This window comes from Spea bombifrons, chromosome 9 (genome assembly GCF_027358695.1).
Source record: "Spea bombifrons isolate aSpeBom1 chromosome 9, aSpeBom1.2.pri, whole genome shotgun sequence".
Taxonomy (NCBI): domain Eukaryota; kingdom Metazoa; phylum Chordata; class Amphibia; order Anura; family Pelobatidae; genus Spea; species Spea bombifrons.
Window position 1 is genome coordinate 2,702,332 of NC_071095.1, and position 20,015 is coordinate 2,722,346.

General features: G+C 44.7%; 1 protein-coding gene across 5 annotated transcripts in view; it reads left to right on the plus strand.

Moving 5' to 3' along the window:
- SYNE3 (spectrin repeat containing nuclear envelope family member 3) overlaps window positions 1-20,015 on the plus strand; it is a 42,310-nt gene that overhangs the window by 5,310 nt on the left and 16,985 nt on the right. For all 5 annotated transcript variants that reach the window (XM_053475251.1, XM_053475253.1, XM_053475255.1 and 2 more), the window contains exons 2-5: window positions 7,359-7,516; window positions 16,617-16,792; window positions 17,642-17,951; window positions 18,530-18,688. In XM_053475251.1, the coding sequence (XP_053331226.1) occupies window positions 7,373-7,516; window positions 16,617-16,792; window positions 17,642-17,951; window positions 18,530-18,688 (789 nt within the window). In that variant the 5' untranslated portion in view covers window positions 7,359-7,372. The remainder of the gene's footprint in view (window positions 1-7,358; window positions 7,517-16,616; window positions 16,793-17,641; window positions 17,952-18,529; window positions 18,689-20,015) is intronic.

Below are 20,015 nucleotides of genomic sequence, written 5' to 3' on the forward strand. Positions count from 1 at the left end.
TGGGTAACAAAAAGGCACAATTCTCTTCAGCCCCGCACCTAAAAACAGTGGACAGAAACGTTACGCTAAATCCACTCTGGTCACTAGGCTTTAACTACTAAACGGCGAGAAGCTGTTTGCATGTTTGGTAGAAGAATCTTATTGTGAAATGAAAATATTTTTAGGTGTATCTGAAACTCCCCTCTCCCGCCTGTGTCCCGATCGCCGCTTGATTTAGTACATTAATCACGGTGCGTAGTCGATGTGTATGTCGAATCGTTCCAAATTCTACATCTGATTAATTCTTTTAGGAGAATGTTTATGTCCCAGAACATCTTATTAGCAGCAGGAATCATGGGACCCCATTATTTTTTTTTTTTAATTTACATTTTTTTTAAGGCTAAATAAAAGGTTAACTTGAAGCAACTTGCTGGCCAGAATAAACACAAAATAAAAATCTTCGGTCGAGCTGGTGGTTTGTAAATGTGGCTGTCTGTATCTGCACATAATCATTAGGAAATACAAATATAACATCTGTGGTGTCCTCGATCAGGGCAGTTTAATCGCATGGGTCTAGCTCCTTAAATACTTTTCTATTGATCCATAAAAGGGGTGGGTTTTTTTTTTTTTTCTTATTTTATTTATTTTTTCTGGGCTCATTTACTTTGTCCCTAAAGGAAAACAAAACAAACAAACAAAGAAAAACAAACAAGACTCATCGTGTGTGTACCATTTAACTCTCCCAACCTGATTGTTCCTGTAAAGTTTTCCCCCCTTGGAGCATCGCGGGAGAGCTGGGGGGCCCCTTTAGAAACTCTAATTTTAAAGAATTTGGGCTGCTGGTTTTTACAAGACGGTCCTGATTTCAGGCACTTTCCTGGCTAGCTGCACCCCCTTCTGTGGGGGGAAAAAACAGTCTGGACACAGACTGGTGATCACAAGGCGGCCATGACACTTTAAGTCCAGCGGCCACCTGATGACGTAGGCATGGCCAACAGCTGGATCTATGCAGATGTGTAATAGTACGGGGCGCCGATGGCCATCTTGGAAGCTTGTAGTCCATACTGATCGGTGAGCAAGTTGATGAAGTAGGTTACCAGATGCGTTTTGGGGTAATGTGGTGTCCCAATCGGTGGCTGGAAGTTTCTATTCCTCCCCAGTGGATTTAAACGCCCGGAAACCACCAACTTTATTACTCGAGGTGGATGACCCTTGGCGTTTGTAACCTGTAGTGACAACACAAGCCATAAACATATTTTCCTGCTTCAATTCGAATTAATGAATGATAGAACGGAGATGTTTACGCAGTCTTTCTTGTGTCTATAGCAACCAAGGCTCTCAGCCTATCAGCGATCGTCCTGTGACGACGTCTTGCAATTAAGTATTCCCAGGAAAATTATTAGGCAGAAGTGAAAGTCGACGCTTCCCGTTTGCTTTTATACCCAGGCAAGGTCCAGGGAGTCGATGGTAAGAGACCTGGCGCTCTAAATGGTGCATTTGGTTGCAAATGTCTTTATATTAAAGACAATAAGTGGGACGGCACCTTCAGTAATAAAAAGTAACAGGGGTACCGGCTCTTCTGCAGAGCTTCCTGTTACATTGTAATTATATTGTATATCGTATCTCTGATCAACGAGGCAGGCAATGATTCACATGCCTTTCCAGATTTTTGAATGATTTTCTTTACTGCCCATATGGACCCCACCTTATTTGGGCCAAATTTGTAAAAGAGGCAAATGTAAATTTTTATATATAACCTAAAATAGCTAAACATGGAAATCTAGTCTGGCCGTTGTTCCCGCTTTATGTGTGTATGTATGTGTGTATGTATGTATGTGTATATATATGTGTGTGTGTGTGTGTGTATATATGTGTATATATATATATATATATATATATATATATATATATATATATATATATATATATATATATATATATATATATATATATATATATATATATATATATATATATATATATATATATAGCTTTATCCTTATCACATGCTTGTTTAAATTCCCTACTTTCTACCACTTCTTCCGGTAGGCTGTTCCTTTAATCCACCACCCTCTCACTAATGTAAAACTCTTTTTTTCTGTTTCTATCACATCCCCTCTCTCTCTCCTCCTCTCCAGGCCGCCAATATTCAGATCCCTTAGTGTTTCCTGATCATTTTTGTTATCCTGTAAACCATCTGCCCTCCTCTGAGCTCTCTCCAGAATGCGTCTATCTGTCTGGAGATAACCGTCCCCGATACAGAGATCCGTAACACGGCCGAACCTCTTCCTCCCTCTTCCAGCACCCCGCGACGCTTATTCCAATGCTTTTTTTTTTTTTTTTTTTTTAATATCTAAAAGGGAGAATTATCCCCACTAAGAAACAAAAACAGAAGTATAGAAGGAAATGAAAATGAAAACTATACAGAAGTATAGAAGGAAATGAAAACTTAAATCCTTAAAAAAATTTCATTAGAATAAACCGATTGTTTTGTTGAATCTGCCTGTAGAATATTCGTTATACAGGTTATGTACATGAGGGTGTGGGGCAGATATTTGCATGACACCGGGATGTGTGTTTATCAGGTGACATCCAGTCACAAGGGCTACGATTTGCTCAAATAACGGCAGAAAGAAGCAAATTCTGCCCCCAGCCCTGGGGAAAAAAAAAAAAAGTCACGTCTCCGTGGCTGGTTTGCGTCACGAGTGTTGCCGGTTTTGGTAACCTGCGGATACAGAAACGGGGTATCGCAAGTACGGGGGTCCTGTGATAACTCCAGCGGGGGGGTTTGTTTCCGTCTGCTGCCTTGTCAGCCCGGTCACCGTACCTTTCAAGTGTCCTTGCCAGGGGTAAGCGATCCTCTTTGGGACCAAAACCCCCCATTGCCCCTCTGAATGAAACGCTGTTTGGTTTCACGGAACTAAAGGACTTAAATGAAAATTCTATTAATGGTTACTTTCATAAAAAGTTATAGCAGCCTAAAGCCCCTCAAGGAGGCAGAGCAGATTGCCCGTAATTGGAATCTGCCTTGAAATGCATTAAATAGAAAGAAAAAACTATAATAAAAAATAATGATTTTCAGCTAAATTCTAATGCATTATGCAGGACGGCAATTATTTTGATTTAAGACCAATGGAGTTTGATGTATAAACCAAAAAAGTGTAACATTTAGTTTTTATTTTTTTTTTTCTAAAATTGTTCCCATTTAAAAAAAAATATAATTTATTTAAATATGTAATGTTTCTAAAATAAAAAGCCCTAGTTCTCTTGAAAAAAATATAAACTAAATGCAAAAGTGCAAAAAAAAACCTTTGGTCCTTAATTAAAAGAAACCAGCCCAAAACAGCAGCCGGCGCTGGGGCAGTCCAGTGGATGTGTAGCGATAAAGGAAGCTGCATGGAGAGAAACATGTAGCCGGCTGCCGTTATTTACCGGGTCAGCAGGTCTGGCCCGTCAGACATCGGCCGTTTATAATAGATACTTGTGTTCGCAGATAAGCTCGTTCACGTTTCTAAGAAAACACTTATTATTTCATTAAAGGGATCAAAGGCTAAGATGGAACGCTTGTGTGTTTTGGCAGGAGAGGCGTCGCGTGCGGCCAGGGAGCCTCTCGGATACCGACCATTGTAGCCGACGGCATCCTCGTCTAAAATGAGTATCGTGTTATCGTACGGCATGGATTTAATCCAAGCGACCCACACCTGCTCCCGGGGCATTAAAATGATTGCTGCCTTACATTCATTTCTATGGTTTCCAAGTTAAAGAGCCTAATGACGCTCTACTGGCGGAGATTTGGGGCTGAATTTGGAAAAATCAGCATTAGCTAATCGATGTCCTGTCCTGGATATATCTCTGTTCTCCTTACCCAACAACAATAAGGGAGTATAACTATAATCAGAGGTGTATTTATTTTAGGCACTGCCCTGGGTCTTACCCAGCCACCCCCGCCTCGCCCTCTGTCCTCACTGCAAGGTGCCGAAATATGATGTCATATCCCAGTTTTCTGTGACTTCAAAGCTCATGGCCTCCATAGTAAATGAGCTGATCAGGGAGCTCAGAGATCTCTAATGTAATTGTCCCATTGACCAGCGGGGGGCCCTGATTGCCCAAGAATCCGAGGGACCCCCCCGGACCGGCAGCCCTGAGGTTGAGTTACCCTAGGCCACGATATACGACGCAGATGATAATCATAGGAGGAATAATCATCCAGATTCAGAGAATAAGATGGCTGCTCCCGTGCTATACACATACGGTAGATTCCTGCAATATATATACAGCTTGTTTTAATCTATAATAGAAGAAGAGTACCCCCCCCCCCGTATAAACAGCTTCAATTCATTAAAGTCCAGATGTAGTTCTGTTGTTAGCGAGCTGAGTGACTAACAGAGGAAACATGATGGCAAGAATGAGTCACAGGAAAGCCACAGCTCGCGGGGCGGAATTCCCTTTACAGTTATCTGCAGAGATATATATATAGAGACAGACATGCATATGGTATAGAAAACGGCCGCATACCAACCTGGCAACCTATATAACGCCTAGAGAGACCCAGGCGATACACGAACGTAAATAGAGCACGATATCTCTTAATCCGCCCCGATAGCTTAGTTTCTGTTTTTTTTCAAGCGCGTTTTCTTTCCTTCTCTTCTTTTTTTGTCCATTTTTATACGTTGTCAACTCCTGATGTGTCTGTCTGTATTAATGTATATTTCTCATGTATGTGATATCTGCCCCATTTAAATTATACAACGCTGCATAATTCGTTGGCGCTTAATAAATAAAAGCTAATAATAAAAATAATACCGTGGCATTATATGCAACGTCTTAAGTGCGGAAGAATGATTGAGACAGATTTCCTTTTGCATTGTTGTTTTTTTTTAGTTGGTGTGACTAATATCCAGTTGTTTTTACAATGTGTTTGTAGGTTATAACGCTACCCCTCCCATCGAGCTTTTGGCTGCTAGAATGGGGCCCATCTTGCACTAGAGGAGCATCTTTGCACAAACGTTCAACATTTATTAATACGCTCATTCATTCACATATTTCCAATCAAATAGGTGTAAATCATTAGAATGTATTTATAGGCATCAGATGTATTTGGATAACATAAAGTGTCATTAATGAAAATCTCTAAGTAGAAGGTAACAACATTGGCCAAAAAAAATGGATGACCAACGGACAACCTCGAAGACAGTTGGTCTTAAATGGTGGAAATGCTCTTTTTTCGTGAAGAAGACTGTGTACATTCAGTGTGATTCAGGACAGATGGTACATACACTTTAGCACCCCTGGTAATATGTTACTTCTCAATTATCTTTGCAGGTGTCGGCATCCTTCGCGGTTCCTCATCGGTGGTTTAGCAGCAGAGAGTTTCCCCTTTCCACTTCTGGAAGCTCTGGCTTGCCGTATCCACCTTCACTGGTGAGTGTCAGCTTCTCGTTACAACAAAAGTGGAACCAACGTGTCCCTGATATAAAACTGTGAGGCCATTTAGAACTATCCAGCACTACCGATTCTTCAGAACTTGTTTTTAAGCTCCTTCTCTATCCAATTCTGGGGATGCACCATCCATTACCTTTTGCCTAAATGAGACTTTCTTAAAGTAGATGTTTTTAAAACGTGATTTAACAAAAACACATGGAAATATCCGCCTATCTTTGTCTCTTATAGGACAGTTTCTTTTCAAAAGATTTATGCTCAATATTTACATTATGAAGATCAGTCTAACAGTCATCCCATCCATAGAATGTCATGGCTATAAAATGTATCATTGGCTGCCAAATAATTTTTCTTTTATTATCTACTTTGTCCAAAATCCCAGCAAAGTCAGGCGATAACCACAAAAAAAATGTAGAGAAAAATATAATTGGGAAATTTTGAGTCTGCATGGCATGGATTTTTGGGTAGAATTACAGGGTATTAGAGGTCAGCAGTAATCAGGAACCCACGAGAAGGAGGATCAGAGGGTAGAACCTTCCAGTTCAGCATCCTCTGTGTTCAATAGTGGCAAACAGTCACTTCGAGAAGACATTAAGAACATTTCTGGAGAACAATAAAAAAGGTCCATACGGGAGGATTTTGCTGGGAATGGCTTTCCTATAAGGGTATCTCGGGGCTGGCAGCTCACGCAGCGCTCCCTGCCTCCCTCCCAAAACATTTTCCACTATTTAAATACAAATGTGATTAAAATTCATCTGAAAAGCCCATTGCCAGCCGCCTAATATACTAAAGCTGCCGGACGTGCGGCGATCACCGAGGAGTCATAACCCCGCTTCCGCTGGGCGAGCCACCGCCGAAAATAAATTAACCTCTTCATTACTAGATTGTGCCATCTTAATAGACACATTACGGGCACAGGATATACAAAAGGCTTTTGTCGGGTTTGAATAGATAAAAGTAGTATGTATTTTATTAAAGAATTAACTGTTTCAGAGCCGTAGAGGTGAAGAATGTATTTATATCTTAGCCCGTCCCTGCTTATTTTTTTTTTTTTTTACTGCATAAGGCAGAAAAAGCAGCTATGGTCCTCAGAGAGAGAGTACTATTACCCAAAGCGCTAAAAAGGAAAAGAAAGTGGTACTGCTGTAGTACAATACAATAAATAAGGGTGATTTCATATAATATTAAATATACAAGACTGTGTTGAAATATAATGTATAAAACCAAATGGGTAGAGCCCTAGTGCGGCACAGGAGCCCCGACGTGTTTCGCCATCAGGCTTCCTCAGAGGGTCCTTCCACTTATAGCAATTTATGCAGAATTACATTTACACTCTAACTGGATCCTTTCTGGGATTTCTGCGAAGTTCATGTGTTCTAAATAGGCCCAGGTAGTATACAACGAGTTTATTTCCGACCACTTTAGTGTAGGGCCGCTTAGTGAGCATATAGTCAGCGCTATTCTTTTAATACTATTTCCCTTTCATTAACCAGCAGATGGCAAAACATTCATTGATTTTGATGATTCTGCCAGCGAGGCTTTAAAATATGGCGGGGAGACTTCTACAAATATTCTAATGAATGAAGAATTTTTCCCATCAGTCACAAAAACTTTATATAATGTTAAATAAGATACCGGTGCAGAGGTTTGATGATGGGCGAGGAGCTCAAGACGATCTTTAGAGTTAGAAATCTTAAAATTGTGTGTCTGGCCCAAAAAGTTATTACAGGGGTTCCGGTTTATAGGAGATCTGTGTGAAATCTCCATGCCGATCCTGAGAACAGGACATAAATGGGTGCAATGTATAGTTTATATATAATGTTATTTTATAATTATTAGATGTAAAAGCTGTTACATAGGTTTGTTCCGAGGCATAAATATAGGAGGCAGTAAAAGGCTGATTGCCTTTAAGTTCGTTATTTTTTCTTCTTGTGTTCCAGCGTCACCCAATGCAATGATTCAAAGTCTTCAGGATGAGTTTGAGACCAGCGTGGAAAATGCTGAAGCCTGGATGAAAGCTGTCCACAAGTGTCTCGAGGACAATGACAACACCCATGGGCCCAGAGCGGCCCTGGAATCCAGGCTCAGGGAGACAGAGGTGGGTACATCTATCAGAATAGTGTTACATAGAGGGAGGCAGTTCCCGAGGGGCAGCCTCCATAACCAGCAGTAGACCACCCTACTGGACGATCGGGCTTCCCAACGCGCCGCTGCTCTGATCAGAGATCTCCCATGTAACCAGCCCGGGTACTCCATGAACCGCCGTACCTAGTGGCACAGCCTCTGTAGGGAATGTAATCCACGCCATATGCCAGAGCGCAACATAGACAATGGCAGCCTGGAGCACCGCTTCGTAACAAGCAGCTGCCCATGACCCGTAAAACCTCGGGGGCGATCTGCTTTATGTTTGAGTGCGCTGGGAGACCCCTGTATGTTAGGGTAAAAATAAAGGGGGTAAAATAAACATAATATAGATTACACGTTTCCTCGTTTAGCCCTGTAGTTTGTGAGTAGGGAGTGCGTTGTCCCGTGATAGGGTGTGTTTCTAGCGGGGTGAGGACTGGAGGGCAGTGTACTTCGTGAGTGAGGGAATCATACTCAGTAGGAGAGTGACAGCAGTTTACTGAGTGAGGGAGGACGGTATACTCTGTGGAGACAATATACTGAGTATACTCAGTGAGTAGGGGCCAATAATAAAAGGAAATGCATAGAAATACAACCAGAATGTCTGCGTTAACCTGAGTTAATCGCGTGCTGTCATCGTGTACGATGTTTGTAGACGACGTTCTTCACATTCCTCACGTGTATTATTACAGAGAACATACAAGGTCGTGTTAAGAGACATATACTTTGACACATAATAAAAATAAGTTCTGCCTTCCAGGCATCATTCTCCTGCATACCAAATGGCTCCAAAGTGAGAGACTAGCAGCCATTTCTACCCTTTTAACCCTTTGAGTCCTCGAGTAATATATCAGTCTGGATAAATATAACGTAATGTAAGTCTAATTCCAGTGCTGCGATAAACTCTGTCGTAGTTTGTGTTATAATTCCTGAATCAGGCTTTGGGATATGAATTTTAGCCGCGTTTTCATTTCTGCGATAAACATTTGGCTGACCCTCCAGAGGATGAATATCTCCCAAAGCAGGTCGAAACACACGTTTTACCAAAAACGCACATTTTCTGTGCGTCCCCGTCTCTCTTTTACTGAGTAATGGGTGATAGCAGCTTAGAAGCGGACTTTTTCCTTCCCCACTCTAATAAGCTATTGTGAGTCCTACCGGTCCGCGACTTTAATATAGAATTGTAACTCTTGTTTTGCCTGTCACGAACGCACTCTACTCCAAGCGTGCGCGTGACTTGGTTCTGGTGGTAAAAGGGTTAAAATTCACTATCTGTCTGCACTAGACCGGAAATAGTGATAAAAATACAAAATATCCACCCTTAATACCACCCGCGATTAACTATAATGATATAGCAAATATCAAAATAACGCTGCCACCACCAAGACAATTTAGAAATGGGGTGCCTTGGTACCCCAAACGAATCAGACTATAAAAACCCACACAGTATATTTTAACACAATAATTATGTGATTTAAAATTACCAATAAAACGGTCTACTCAGGTAACGTGAGTCTTTACCAGACAAAGGCAGAACTTAATAAAGGAATATTTATTATGAATACAAAAAATCACAGTGCATACACAAAAAGATGATAAACAGATTTACACCAACAGATAAAAATAAAAAGGAGAAAATTACAGAAGACCTAACTACTCACTGAATGGTCAAGTAACAGTTTTTCTGTCCGTAGGGCTCCGGCAAGGAAAGATGGCGACTTACTCAAAATTAGATCTTGGCCCCTAGTAAGCACAATGACCCATCTTCGCTCGTTAATTTTATACACTTTCCCAGTTCATCTCGAGTTTCCAAGCCGGCCCAGAGGTGGTATAAGCGGAGGGAAGGTGTACCATAAGTGACCTCCCCCTTGTGTAGTGGAAACATATCAGTCAAAATAACTTATATTCATTTTATCGTCCCTCCTGTGCTCGCCACAGCCATAATTCATACATTTATGAATTTCCTGTAAATTGTGAAGTCCATAGATATGTCACACTTGCTACTTATGACTAAACATCATAGACTTCACAATTCCGTCCAAACTGGTTAAGTGGCGCCGCCATGTTTGTACTCTTTTTGTAGGGTGCGCTTTCCCCGTTCTAGGTATGCACACAAGGAGGTATGATAATGAATATATAAGTTATTATTGATATGTGTTTGATATGACCTGGATATGAAATGGTTTTCCTGACTGCTAGTGGTCACTTAGCATATCAAAGAATCCATTATATATGAGGGGATACAGGCATATGGTGAAGGACTCTGCTAGCAGACTTAAAGGCACTGCCTCCCTGTGAAATTTCACACCTTGCAGAGGGCCTTGGTTGGAGTCCCAGCTTCAAAAGACCAATTTATCTAAAAAGACCTTTTGGCGCCACATGCCTATACAATCGAATTAACCCCTCACATACTGAAATTGGCTGTGCCTTCTCTACCGGGTAGCCAGTCCGTGTACGTACTACACCGGTTGGTGTGACACCTCCCCCAAATAAGAGACGCAGTGGGAGGAGGCTCACATGCCTCTACCTTGCGTATTAGGTGGGATCCTCCCCTTGGCGTGACAGACCATCGGCGTTACCATGTGTACTCCCCTTTTTGTGCTGTATTGTAAACTCATATTGCTGGAGAACTAGACTCCATCTGAGAAGTTTCCCATTTGTCCCAGCCACCCTGTGTAACCAGTGTAAGGGGTTATGATCAGTAATCACAGTAAACTGGCGTCCATATAGGTATGGCTGTAGTTTTTGCAAGGCCCAAACGATAGCAAGACACTCCTTCTCTACGGTGGCATAGGCCACTTCCCTTGGCAGCAGCTTCCTACTGAGATATACCACAGGGTGCTCATCCCCCTTCTCATCCACCTGACTCAACACAGCTCCCAGCCCATAATTAGAGGCATCGGTCTGTACTAGGAACCGTCTGTGAAAATTAGGGGCCTGTAGTACAGGGGAGTCGGTAAGGACCTGTTTTAAGGCATTGAAGGCCCCTTCACACTCTGGGGTCCACTTAATCACTCGAGGAAGTGCCTTCTTAGTGAGATCGGTTAGGGGTTTGGCCAGGGTACTATAATGTGGTACGAATTTCCTGTAATATCCTGCAGTACCCAGGAATGACATCACCTGCTTTTTTGTCTGTGGTACAGGCCAGGCCATTATAGCCTCTATTTTACTGGGCTCTGGGCGTAGGGACCCTCCTCCTACTCTGTGCCCCAGGTACTGAACTTCTGCCATGCCCAGCTGGCACTTATCTGGTTTTATAGTGAGCCCAGCCACTGCTATGCGGTCTAGAACCTTTGTTAAATGAATCAAATGTTCCCCCCAAGTATCACTGAACACCGCAATATCATCCAGATATGCTACCGCATGCCCCTCCTGCCCCTCTAGCAGGTGATTAACGAGCCGCTGAAAGGTGGCAGGGGCATTTTTCATCCCGAAGGGCATCACCTGGAACTCATATAACCCAAAAGGGGTGATAAAGGCAGACCTCTCTTTGGCTTCAGGGGTCAGCGGGATCTGCCAGTACCCGCGGCTGAGATCCATAATACTCAGGAATTTGGCCCCAGCTAGTTGGTCTAATAACGCATCAATGCGAGGCATAGGATAAGCATCAAATGCAGTTACCAGATTCAACCGCCGGTAGTCCACACAGAATCTTGTGGTCTTATCCTTCTTGGGGACTAGTACTACTGGGGAGGCCCAGGGGCTGTGAGACTTCCGAATTACACCCAGCTCCAGCATTTCCTCGATCTCCCTCCTAATGTCAGCCTTCACCTCCAAGGATACTCTGTAGGCAGCCTGTCTGAGGGGGTGGTGATCCCCGGTGTCAACATGATGTGTCACTAGGTGTGTCCTGCCAGGCTTCCCCGTGAAGACCTTATGGTAAGGTCTAAGTGCCTCATGTAGCTGACCTCTCTGAGTCTCTGTTAAGTGGGTATTAACCTGGGCTATCTCAATGCCCTCTAAATCCCTGGTTGAAGCCAACAAATCCACAAGGGGGTCAGGTTCTTGCTCATCCGCAGGCAAACTACATACAGTCAACACAGTAGGCTCCCGGTCATAATATGCTTTCATCATGTTTATGTGGTATACCTTTTTCCTTTTCCCCCTCTCATCCAAAGACACCACATAGTTTACATCATTGACCCGCTGTAGCACAGTAAACGGACCTTCCCATGCCGCCTGTAACTTGTTCTGCCTCGTGGGTATCAGCACAAGCACCTTTTGCCCCACTTCATACACTCTTTCTCTGGCATTACGATCATACCAGTGCTTCTGCTTGGATTGGGCAACCCTCAGATTCTCACACACCTCCCCCATTAAGGTCTGCATTTTTTCCCTAAACCGCATTACGTAGTCCACAACAGATGTCGTTGGGGCCCCCAAGTCTCCTTCCCATCCCTCGCGAATCAGAGCTAGGGGACCGCGCACTCTACGTCCATAGAGGAGCTCAAATGGGGAAAAGCCTGTGGATTCCTGCGGCACCTCCCTATAAGCAAATAGGAGATGCGGCAGGTATCGCTCCCAATCCCTCCCCTGTGACTCTACAAATGTCCTCAGCATCTGTTTTAGGGTCCCATTAAACCTTTCACACAGGCCATTCGTCTGGGGGTGGTAGGGGCTGGTCATTAAATGCTCTACTTGCACCCTCTTACAGAGAGACTGCATCAGATCAGAGGTGAACTGGGGGCCCTGATCGGTCAGCATTTCTCTGGGAAATCCCACACGGGAGAATATGCCTAACAGAGCATCGGCCACCTTGTCAGCCCTGATAGACGACAGCGCTACAGCCTCGGGGTAGCGAGTGGCATAATCTACTACGGTTAGAATATACTGCTTGCCTGAACTACTGGGAATAGCAAGGGGTCCCACAATATCAACAGCTATCCTCTCAAAGGGTTCCCCAACTATGGGAAGAGGAATTAAGGGAGCCTTACCCACCTCCCCAGGCTTTCCTACCCTCTGACACTCAGGGCAGGAGCGGCAGTAATTTGCCACATCCGTGCCCATACCAGGCCAATAAAAATGATGAGACAAGCGGGACTTAGTCCGCAGCACACCCAGGTGCCCAGCCATGGGGATGGCATGAGCCACCTTCAGCAGCTGGTCCCTATACCTCTGGGGCACCACCAGCTGTCTTTCTGTTTCCAAGGGCTCTTGCCCTTCTGCGGGAATAGTTTCCCTATATAACCTCCCTTTATCCCAGTACACCCGCTCCTTTTCAAGGTCTGTGGGCGGCTGCATAGCACGGTCCCTCAGTTTCTCTAATGTGGGATCTGTCTGCTGGGCCTGCTGGAATTCCAGGGTCTGTCCCTCAGAGCCAATAATGGGCTCCGATTCAGACTCCGGCTCCAGAGCTACTAGGGAGGAGTGTAAAGAGGGGTGAGGCGCCCCTGCGGACATCCCTTCTGGTTCCGCAGGCTGAGTCAGCTCCTCTCCTTTATTTTGGGCAGACTGTTGACGGGTTACCACGGCTACAGTTACTCCATCTGTCACACTCCCACTCTTTGCCCACCAACATGCTGGATTCTGGGACCTGGTTTCTGACACAGACAGACATTCACTCGCTCTCTGCCCTTCTTCACTGCCAGGTGGCCCTCTCACATTTTCACACAGCACCTCAGACATTCCGGGTTCTAGCACAGACGGACACGCACAACCCTTCTGCCCACTCTCCCCATGAGGTTGCCCTGCTACATTGTTACACACTGCCCTTTCTCTGGTAGGGCTCCTAGAAGATCTGGATAAATCACAAGTATCATCCTCCGGCATATATTTTGACAACAGCCTACCCAAATCAGTACCCAGTAACACATTAGTAGGAATGTTATCTGATACCCCCACATCCCTTACACCCTTCCCTGCTCCCCAATCCAAAAATACTCGTGCCATTGGCACCGCAGGACGTACTCCCCCAATTCCACGCACTGTTAAGGTCTTGCCAGGAATAAAGTCCTCGGAGCTCACTAGCTCTGGACGCACAAGAGTCACCTCTGCCCCCGTGTCTCTGAGCCCCACAGTTACCTTGTTTCCCACAGTGACAGGTTGCAGATTCACATTGGAGATGTTCTCAGTGCTGGAGACGAACAACACCGAAGGTGGTGACCCCGAGGGGCGACTCCCTCCAGATGGGGGTGCAGGCTTCCTCTTATCAGGACACGTATTACTAAGGTGCCCCACTTTGTTACAAATGAAACATCTGCGGATATCCCCACGCGTAGAAGTGACATTAGCTCCCCCTCTCCCTGAGGTAGAAGCCGGCGCAGAAGAGGGTATTGTAGACTGGGTGGTGGGAAGCCGTGGTGTAGTGGTCTTCCAGCTGGATGCTCCCGTAGTAAAACCTCTGCTCCGTTCCGATTGTGCTCGGTTGGCGGTGTGGAAATCAGCCAGCTCACCCGCTTCCAATGCTGTTTTGGGCTCCCGGTCCAGCAGCCATTCTTGTACATTGGCTGGGCACAGCTGCAAAAACTGTTCCTTGATGATCAGATCTTCCAAGCTTTCTAAGGTTGTAATCTCCAGCCCTCTAGTCCACTGCCGGAATGCCGTCGTCAGGTGTCCCACAACTGCAGTGTAGCTCTCTGTGGAACGCTTTTGCAAAGTCCGGAATTTCTTTCGGTACACCTCAGGGGTAAGGTTGTACCGTCTCTGCAGTGCAGCCTTAATTGCCTCATAGTCCTGGTCAGATTCGGCTGGTAGCTCTGCAAATGCTTCCAGTGCAGGACCTCTGAGACCAGGGGTGAGGTACTTTGCCCACTGGTCCTTTGGCAATTGGTACTGCCTGCAAACCTTTTCATAACTGCGCAGAAAAACATCCAGATCCCCATCTTTGTCCAAAGTGGGAAAATTCTCTGCACGTGGTTTGGGTGCAGAAGAGTCTCTTGAAACCACACTGATAGGTGAGGCACTTAACCTCTCCAACTCTGCCAGTTTTAGTTCATGCTCTCTTGCCGCCTGGCGCTCTGCAGCTTCCCTCTCTCTCTCGGCCAGGCGCTCTGCAGTCTCTCTCTCAGCCTGGCGCTCTGCAGTCTCTCTCTCAGCCTGGCGCTCTGCAGCTTCCCTCTCTCTCTCAGCCTGGCGCTCTGCAGCTTCCCTCTCTCTCTCAGCCTGGCGCTCTGCAGCTTCCCTCTCTTGATATTTAAGGATAAGCTGCAGCCTGAGGTTTGCATCTGTTGAGTCCACGTATTTGAAAACAGTTTGTAGATAAGAGTCCAAGGGATCTCCAGATCTTGGCACGTCACCGACATCAGCTGCAGGTATCTCCCGCGTGACCATGCCTCCCTCAGAAGTGTTTGCAGCATCACTTTGCGCTGCTTGTTGCATATCATAGTCCACAAGCGCTTGGATAAGTTCATCCTTTGATTTTCCCCGGATGGGAATACATTGTTCACGGCAACGTTGCTCCAGAGCACTCTTGGATTGTGTTTGGTATTCCATTTATCACGCCGGCCCCAACAAATGATAGCAAAGGAAAAGAAAACAAAGAGTGGGGGGGACTGTTGAGGTGTAAATATACTAAGTATGCACTGAGTTCAGCCTTTGGAAATTGAGAAACAATTTCTTTTTAGTGTCTGGATTAGCAAATCCAGCAACACTGAAATCTGGTACCGAAAAAGATGGAAAAAATCTTTAACTATCCCACTGCTATGCCACCAATTTGTCACGCACGCACTCTACTCCAAGCGTGCGCGTGACTTGGTTCTGGTGGTAAAAGGGTTAAAATTCACTATCTGTCTGCACTAGACCGAAAATAGCGATAAAAATACAAATATCCACCCTTACTACCACCCGCACTTAACTATAATGATATAAAAAATATCAAAATAACGCTGCCACCACCAAGACAATTTAGAAATGGGGTGCCTTGGTACCCCAAACGAATCAGACTATAAAAACCCACACAGTATATTTTAACACAATAATTATGTGATTTAAAATTACCAATAAAACGGTCTACTCAGGTAACGTGAGTCTTTACCAGACAAAGGCAGAACTTAATAAAGGAATATTTATTATGAATACAAAAAATCACAGTGCATACACAAAAAGATGATAAACAGATTTACACCAACAGATAAAAATAAAAAGGAGAAAATTACAGAAAACCTAACTACTCACTGAATGGTCAAGTAACAGTTTTTCTGTCCGTAGGGCTCCGGCAAGGAAAGATGGCGACTTACTCAAAATTAGATCTTGGCCCCTAGTAAGCACAATGACCCATCTTCGCTCGTTAATTTTATACACTTTCCCAGTTCATCTCGAGTTTCCAAGCCGGCCCAGAGGTGGTATAAGCGGAGGGAAGGTGTACCATAAGTGACCTCCCCCTTGTGTAGTGGAAACATATCAGTCAAAATAACTTATATTCATTTTATCGTCCCTCCTGTGCTCGCCACAGCCATAATTCATACATTTATGAATTTCCTGTAAATTGTGAAGTCCATAGATATGTCACACTTGCTACTTATGACTAAACATCATAGACTTCACAATTCCGTCCAAACTGGTTAAGTGGCGCCGCCATGTTTGTACTCTTTTTGTAGGGTGCGCTTTCCCCGTTCTAGGTATGCACACAAGGAGGTATGATAATGAATATATAAGTTATTATTGATATGTGTTTGATATGACCTGGATATGAAATGGTTTTCCTGACTGCTAGTGGTCACTTAGCATATCAAAGAATCCATTATATATGAGGGGATACAGGCATATGGTGAAGGACTCTGCTAGCAGACTTAAAGGCACTGCCTCCCTGTGAAATTTCACACCTTGCAGAGGGCCTTGGTTGGAGTCCCAGCTTCAAAAGACCAATTTATCTAAAAAGACCTTTTGGCGCCACATGCCTATACAATCGAATTAACCCCTCACATACTGAAATTGGCTGTGCCTTCTCTACCGGGTAGCCAGTCCGTGTACGTACTACACCGGTTGGTGTGACATTGCCCACCAGCTGAGTCACAAGCTTACGCTTCGTTATAATATATCTACGGCTACTAATTTACTTTAGCCACATAACAGATAATTAGTATGTGCTTCCCGCTGTACAGAACCTCACCGTTTAACATGAAATCTTCTCATTGCAGAAAATCTGCTCCCGGGAACCCGAGGGAAGGTTACTGCTGGACATGGTCCTTGTGAAAGCTGAAGCTTTGCTTAACAACGAGAGCAGCCAGAAGGATAAATACGAGACCCACGTCAAGCTGGGAACCATCAAATCCATGTTTGAGGAAACCATGATGTATATGACTCACTGCCACAGGTAAGATGGCGGCATATACACAGCTTAGCCAGCTGCCCCAACAGCCCAATGGGTGTCAGACAGCTTAGATCGCTCAAGACGTTTAATAAAGTATAACGCATTTTATTTTAGTTTCAAGCCTCCGTTCATTTTGTGTTTGTATCTTATCGTGGTATTGCGCTATGATTGTTTTTCCATAATTCCAGTGAAAACGCCCCAAAAACATGTACATGGAGGATAAAGAAACTTGGTGTTTCCATCTAGACAGAAGCCAGGAGCCCGTTATATTGCGGGTTGTAGGGCACGATTTGGTACCCTCTTGCTTACTTAGAAAAGTAATGGCAGACGGTCAGGGATACCCACCCATGTTTCATAAAAATATTGCTAATATTTTAGGGTAATAATAGACAATTGGTTTCAAAAGACCAATTGAATAATAGTCTGGAAGATCAATAACCTAGGGGTCAGGAATTGTCTTTTAAGGCCATATGCAGGGCCTTGTAAGGCAAGGTCTTTCGGGGTCCAGCTGTGACAGTGTTGTAACCTCCCTGGGACCCCAAGGCATGGGGCATGCTTGAGCAATCCGCTCGCAATTCCCTTAACCCATAAGTGGACGTGATGTCAGTGGCAGGTGCCAAAAGCCACAGTGCGGGTCTTAGGCATGGAAGGGTTAACAGCCCTGTCTTATCCAGATGGGAAGCTGGAAGCACAGATGGTTCGTATTATACAGGCGTGTGTATAGATGTCACACGTCAGAGCTGCCTGTGTCTCTGCATGCACAGAATACCGGTGACATCTCATTGAAGGAAGCATTGTGTACGTCTGTATGTTATAATAAATATAGCTGACAACAGGATTTGTCTCCATCAGCCGCATCGAATGGGTCTGGCTGCACTGGAACGAGTATCTGAAAGCCCAAGACGACTTTACCGTGTGGATCCATAACATGACCCTGACTTTGGAACCAGACATGGAGCTTCAGTTGGGCCTGAAGGAGAAGCGCTGGCAGCTCGAACAATCCGAGGTCCTGCTGAAGGACGTCAACAACCAGTCAAGGCTACTGAACCATCTACTGGAAGAGGCAGCCTCGCTGTATAACCGGCTCGGGGATCCCAGCGTGGACGAGAGCGTTCAGAACGGAATGATTGCCGACTACAAGAAGATCAAGAAGAAAGCACAGGTCTAGTATGAGACAATGTTCTTTTCAGCTGGGTCACCTGGACCGCGGCCGCTGTTGGCAAGCTTCCCCAGACACGCAAGGATAAAGCGACTTGCGCTGCTGCTTTTTTTTTTTTTTGTGAGCAACTCCGTTCTGACGGTAACCCCGGCTGCCGTCACTGCTGTTTGCTCGGGATCAAGTGTGTTTGAATTGGGATTAGTGCATATAGTAAGTTACTCCTGTAATTAATGCTCTAGTAGTTATATGACAAACCGCAGAGTTTACAGAGAGTACAGAATGCCCACATGAGCGCCTTCACCAGAGGCAGAGAGACCCATCGCTCTACCTTTTATCATCTGAAAGCGCAATTCAATCCATGAAGAATGGTTATAATGAGCCAAAAAAAAACCTCTTTTCACGCTTTTCTTCCGCAGTTTTGTTTCTATTATCTTTATGGCATTATGTGTTTATGTGACATCGTATATTATGTCATACTTCAATATGTATATAATAATCATATATAACATGTTATGTTGCATTATATGTGACTGCACAATAGGAGAGAGCTAATGTTGATTCTGGGACGTCTGTATTTTCAGGAGAGAACAGCTCTTCTTGAAACGATCACCAAAGAGCATGAGGCGTACGCGCAGGATATCGACCACTTCCGATTATGGCTGAACGAGGTGATAGAGAAACTCAAGCGCTGTGTCGGAGGACCCTCGGAATCTAAAGAGGACACGCTCCGCGTTCTGCAGGTGGGTGGCATGGGAGGAAGGCGTGTGTTGCTTCATATTATCACAGAGGTCAACAAGGTGGGATATCGTGTGATATTTGGGTGCAAATCCCTGCTCACAGACTTCTGGACAGCAGACATGGTTGGCTTTTCCCATGTAAACCTTATCTGGTGGCCATGGAGCACCTTTCTGAGAGGAGTGTAAGCTCTGCAGCCTACATGTCTGGTGCCCAGAAGGGAAGGGTGGAGAAGAGATACTCCGTAGCTTAGATGTCTTGGCTGCTTCCTCGCTCATGCTATCTGCTCATGGGTATGATGTCATATACATACCCGGGGACCTTCAAGATGAACTGACGCTGAGACTCCTGAAATGTTAACCCTTAAATAGCCATCGTAAAGAATCTATGTAGTAACCTGCCAAATGTGTTACCCTAATGGCTGTAATGCAATCCTCATGGAAAACTCAGTCCCCAGGCATGGTCATATACGTACAACACCAGTGACGGAAGCCTCCTGCAAGAGAGCAGGAAAGTCCTGTGCCCTATAGAGTTGTGTACCTGTATCTCTTACTTAATGACCCACCTTAGTTGGGACGCCGTGCATGTGCAGAGCTACATTCGTGTTAACAAAAAAGTCACTTGGTCATCATCCATTACGAGGGATATGTGTCCCCAGGGAATCTCCAGGTTTTCATAAAACTGACCTCCGTTTCTTGCTGGAATGTTATAAACACAGGAATTCTTAACTTAAAGGATCGTCCTGCGCTGCCTCGCACCACCTCTCCCTAAAGGCATTTCCAGGCTACTATATAGTCTAGTCATTTTCTACATCCTCCTATTTTCCGAATTGTCAACATTCCAGAGGGGTAAACAGAGCGTCGTAACCTGTCGGACGGCAGCTACGCGTCTCTATTCTATCACTACCCCCCCCCAGCCGTGTCTGCGAAACTCCTCATTTATCCAGGTTCCAGCCATGAAGTCATTGGATATTTTGGATATTGTGTCCCTTTTGTACATTCTTGTATTAATCCTCCAATCCAGGCACAAGGATTAATTTAATTCCATGAATATTTTAACCGTTGCCCTCCACCCACTGATTGTATGGTTGGGCACGTCGGCCACCGCCTGCTTTAGAAGATGTTTTACGTTTTTCTCACGGTCCGCAAGGCGTGTCGGTGTGTGTTTTTTTTGCCGGCTTGTGTGTAAACGGTGTTTACCGAGGTGTACGAGGACGGCATGCTGAGTGACAGATGGACAAGCTGGGGTCGCCTCAGTCTGGATTATGACACACTAGGTGGTGCGCGTTAGTAAATACCGTGTACGCCCTGGGTGCCGACATGACATGTGTCT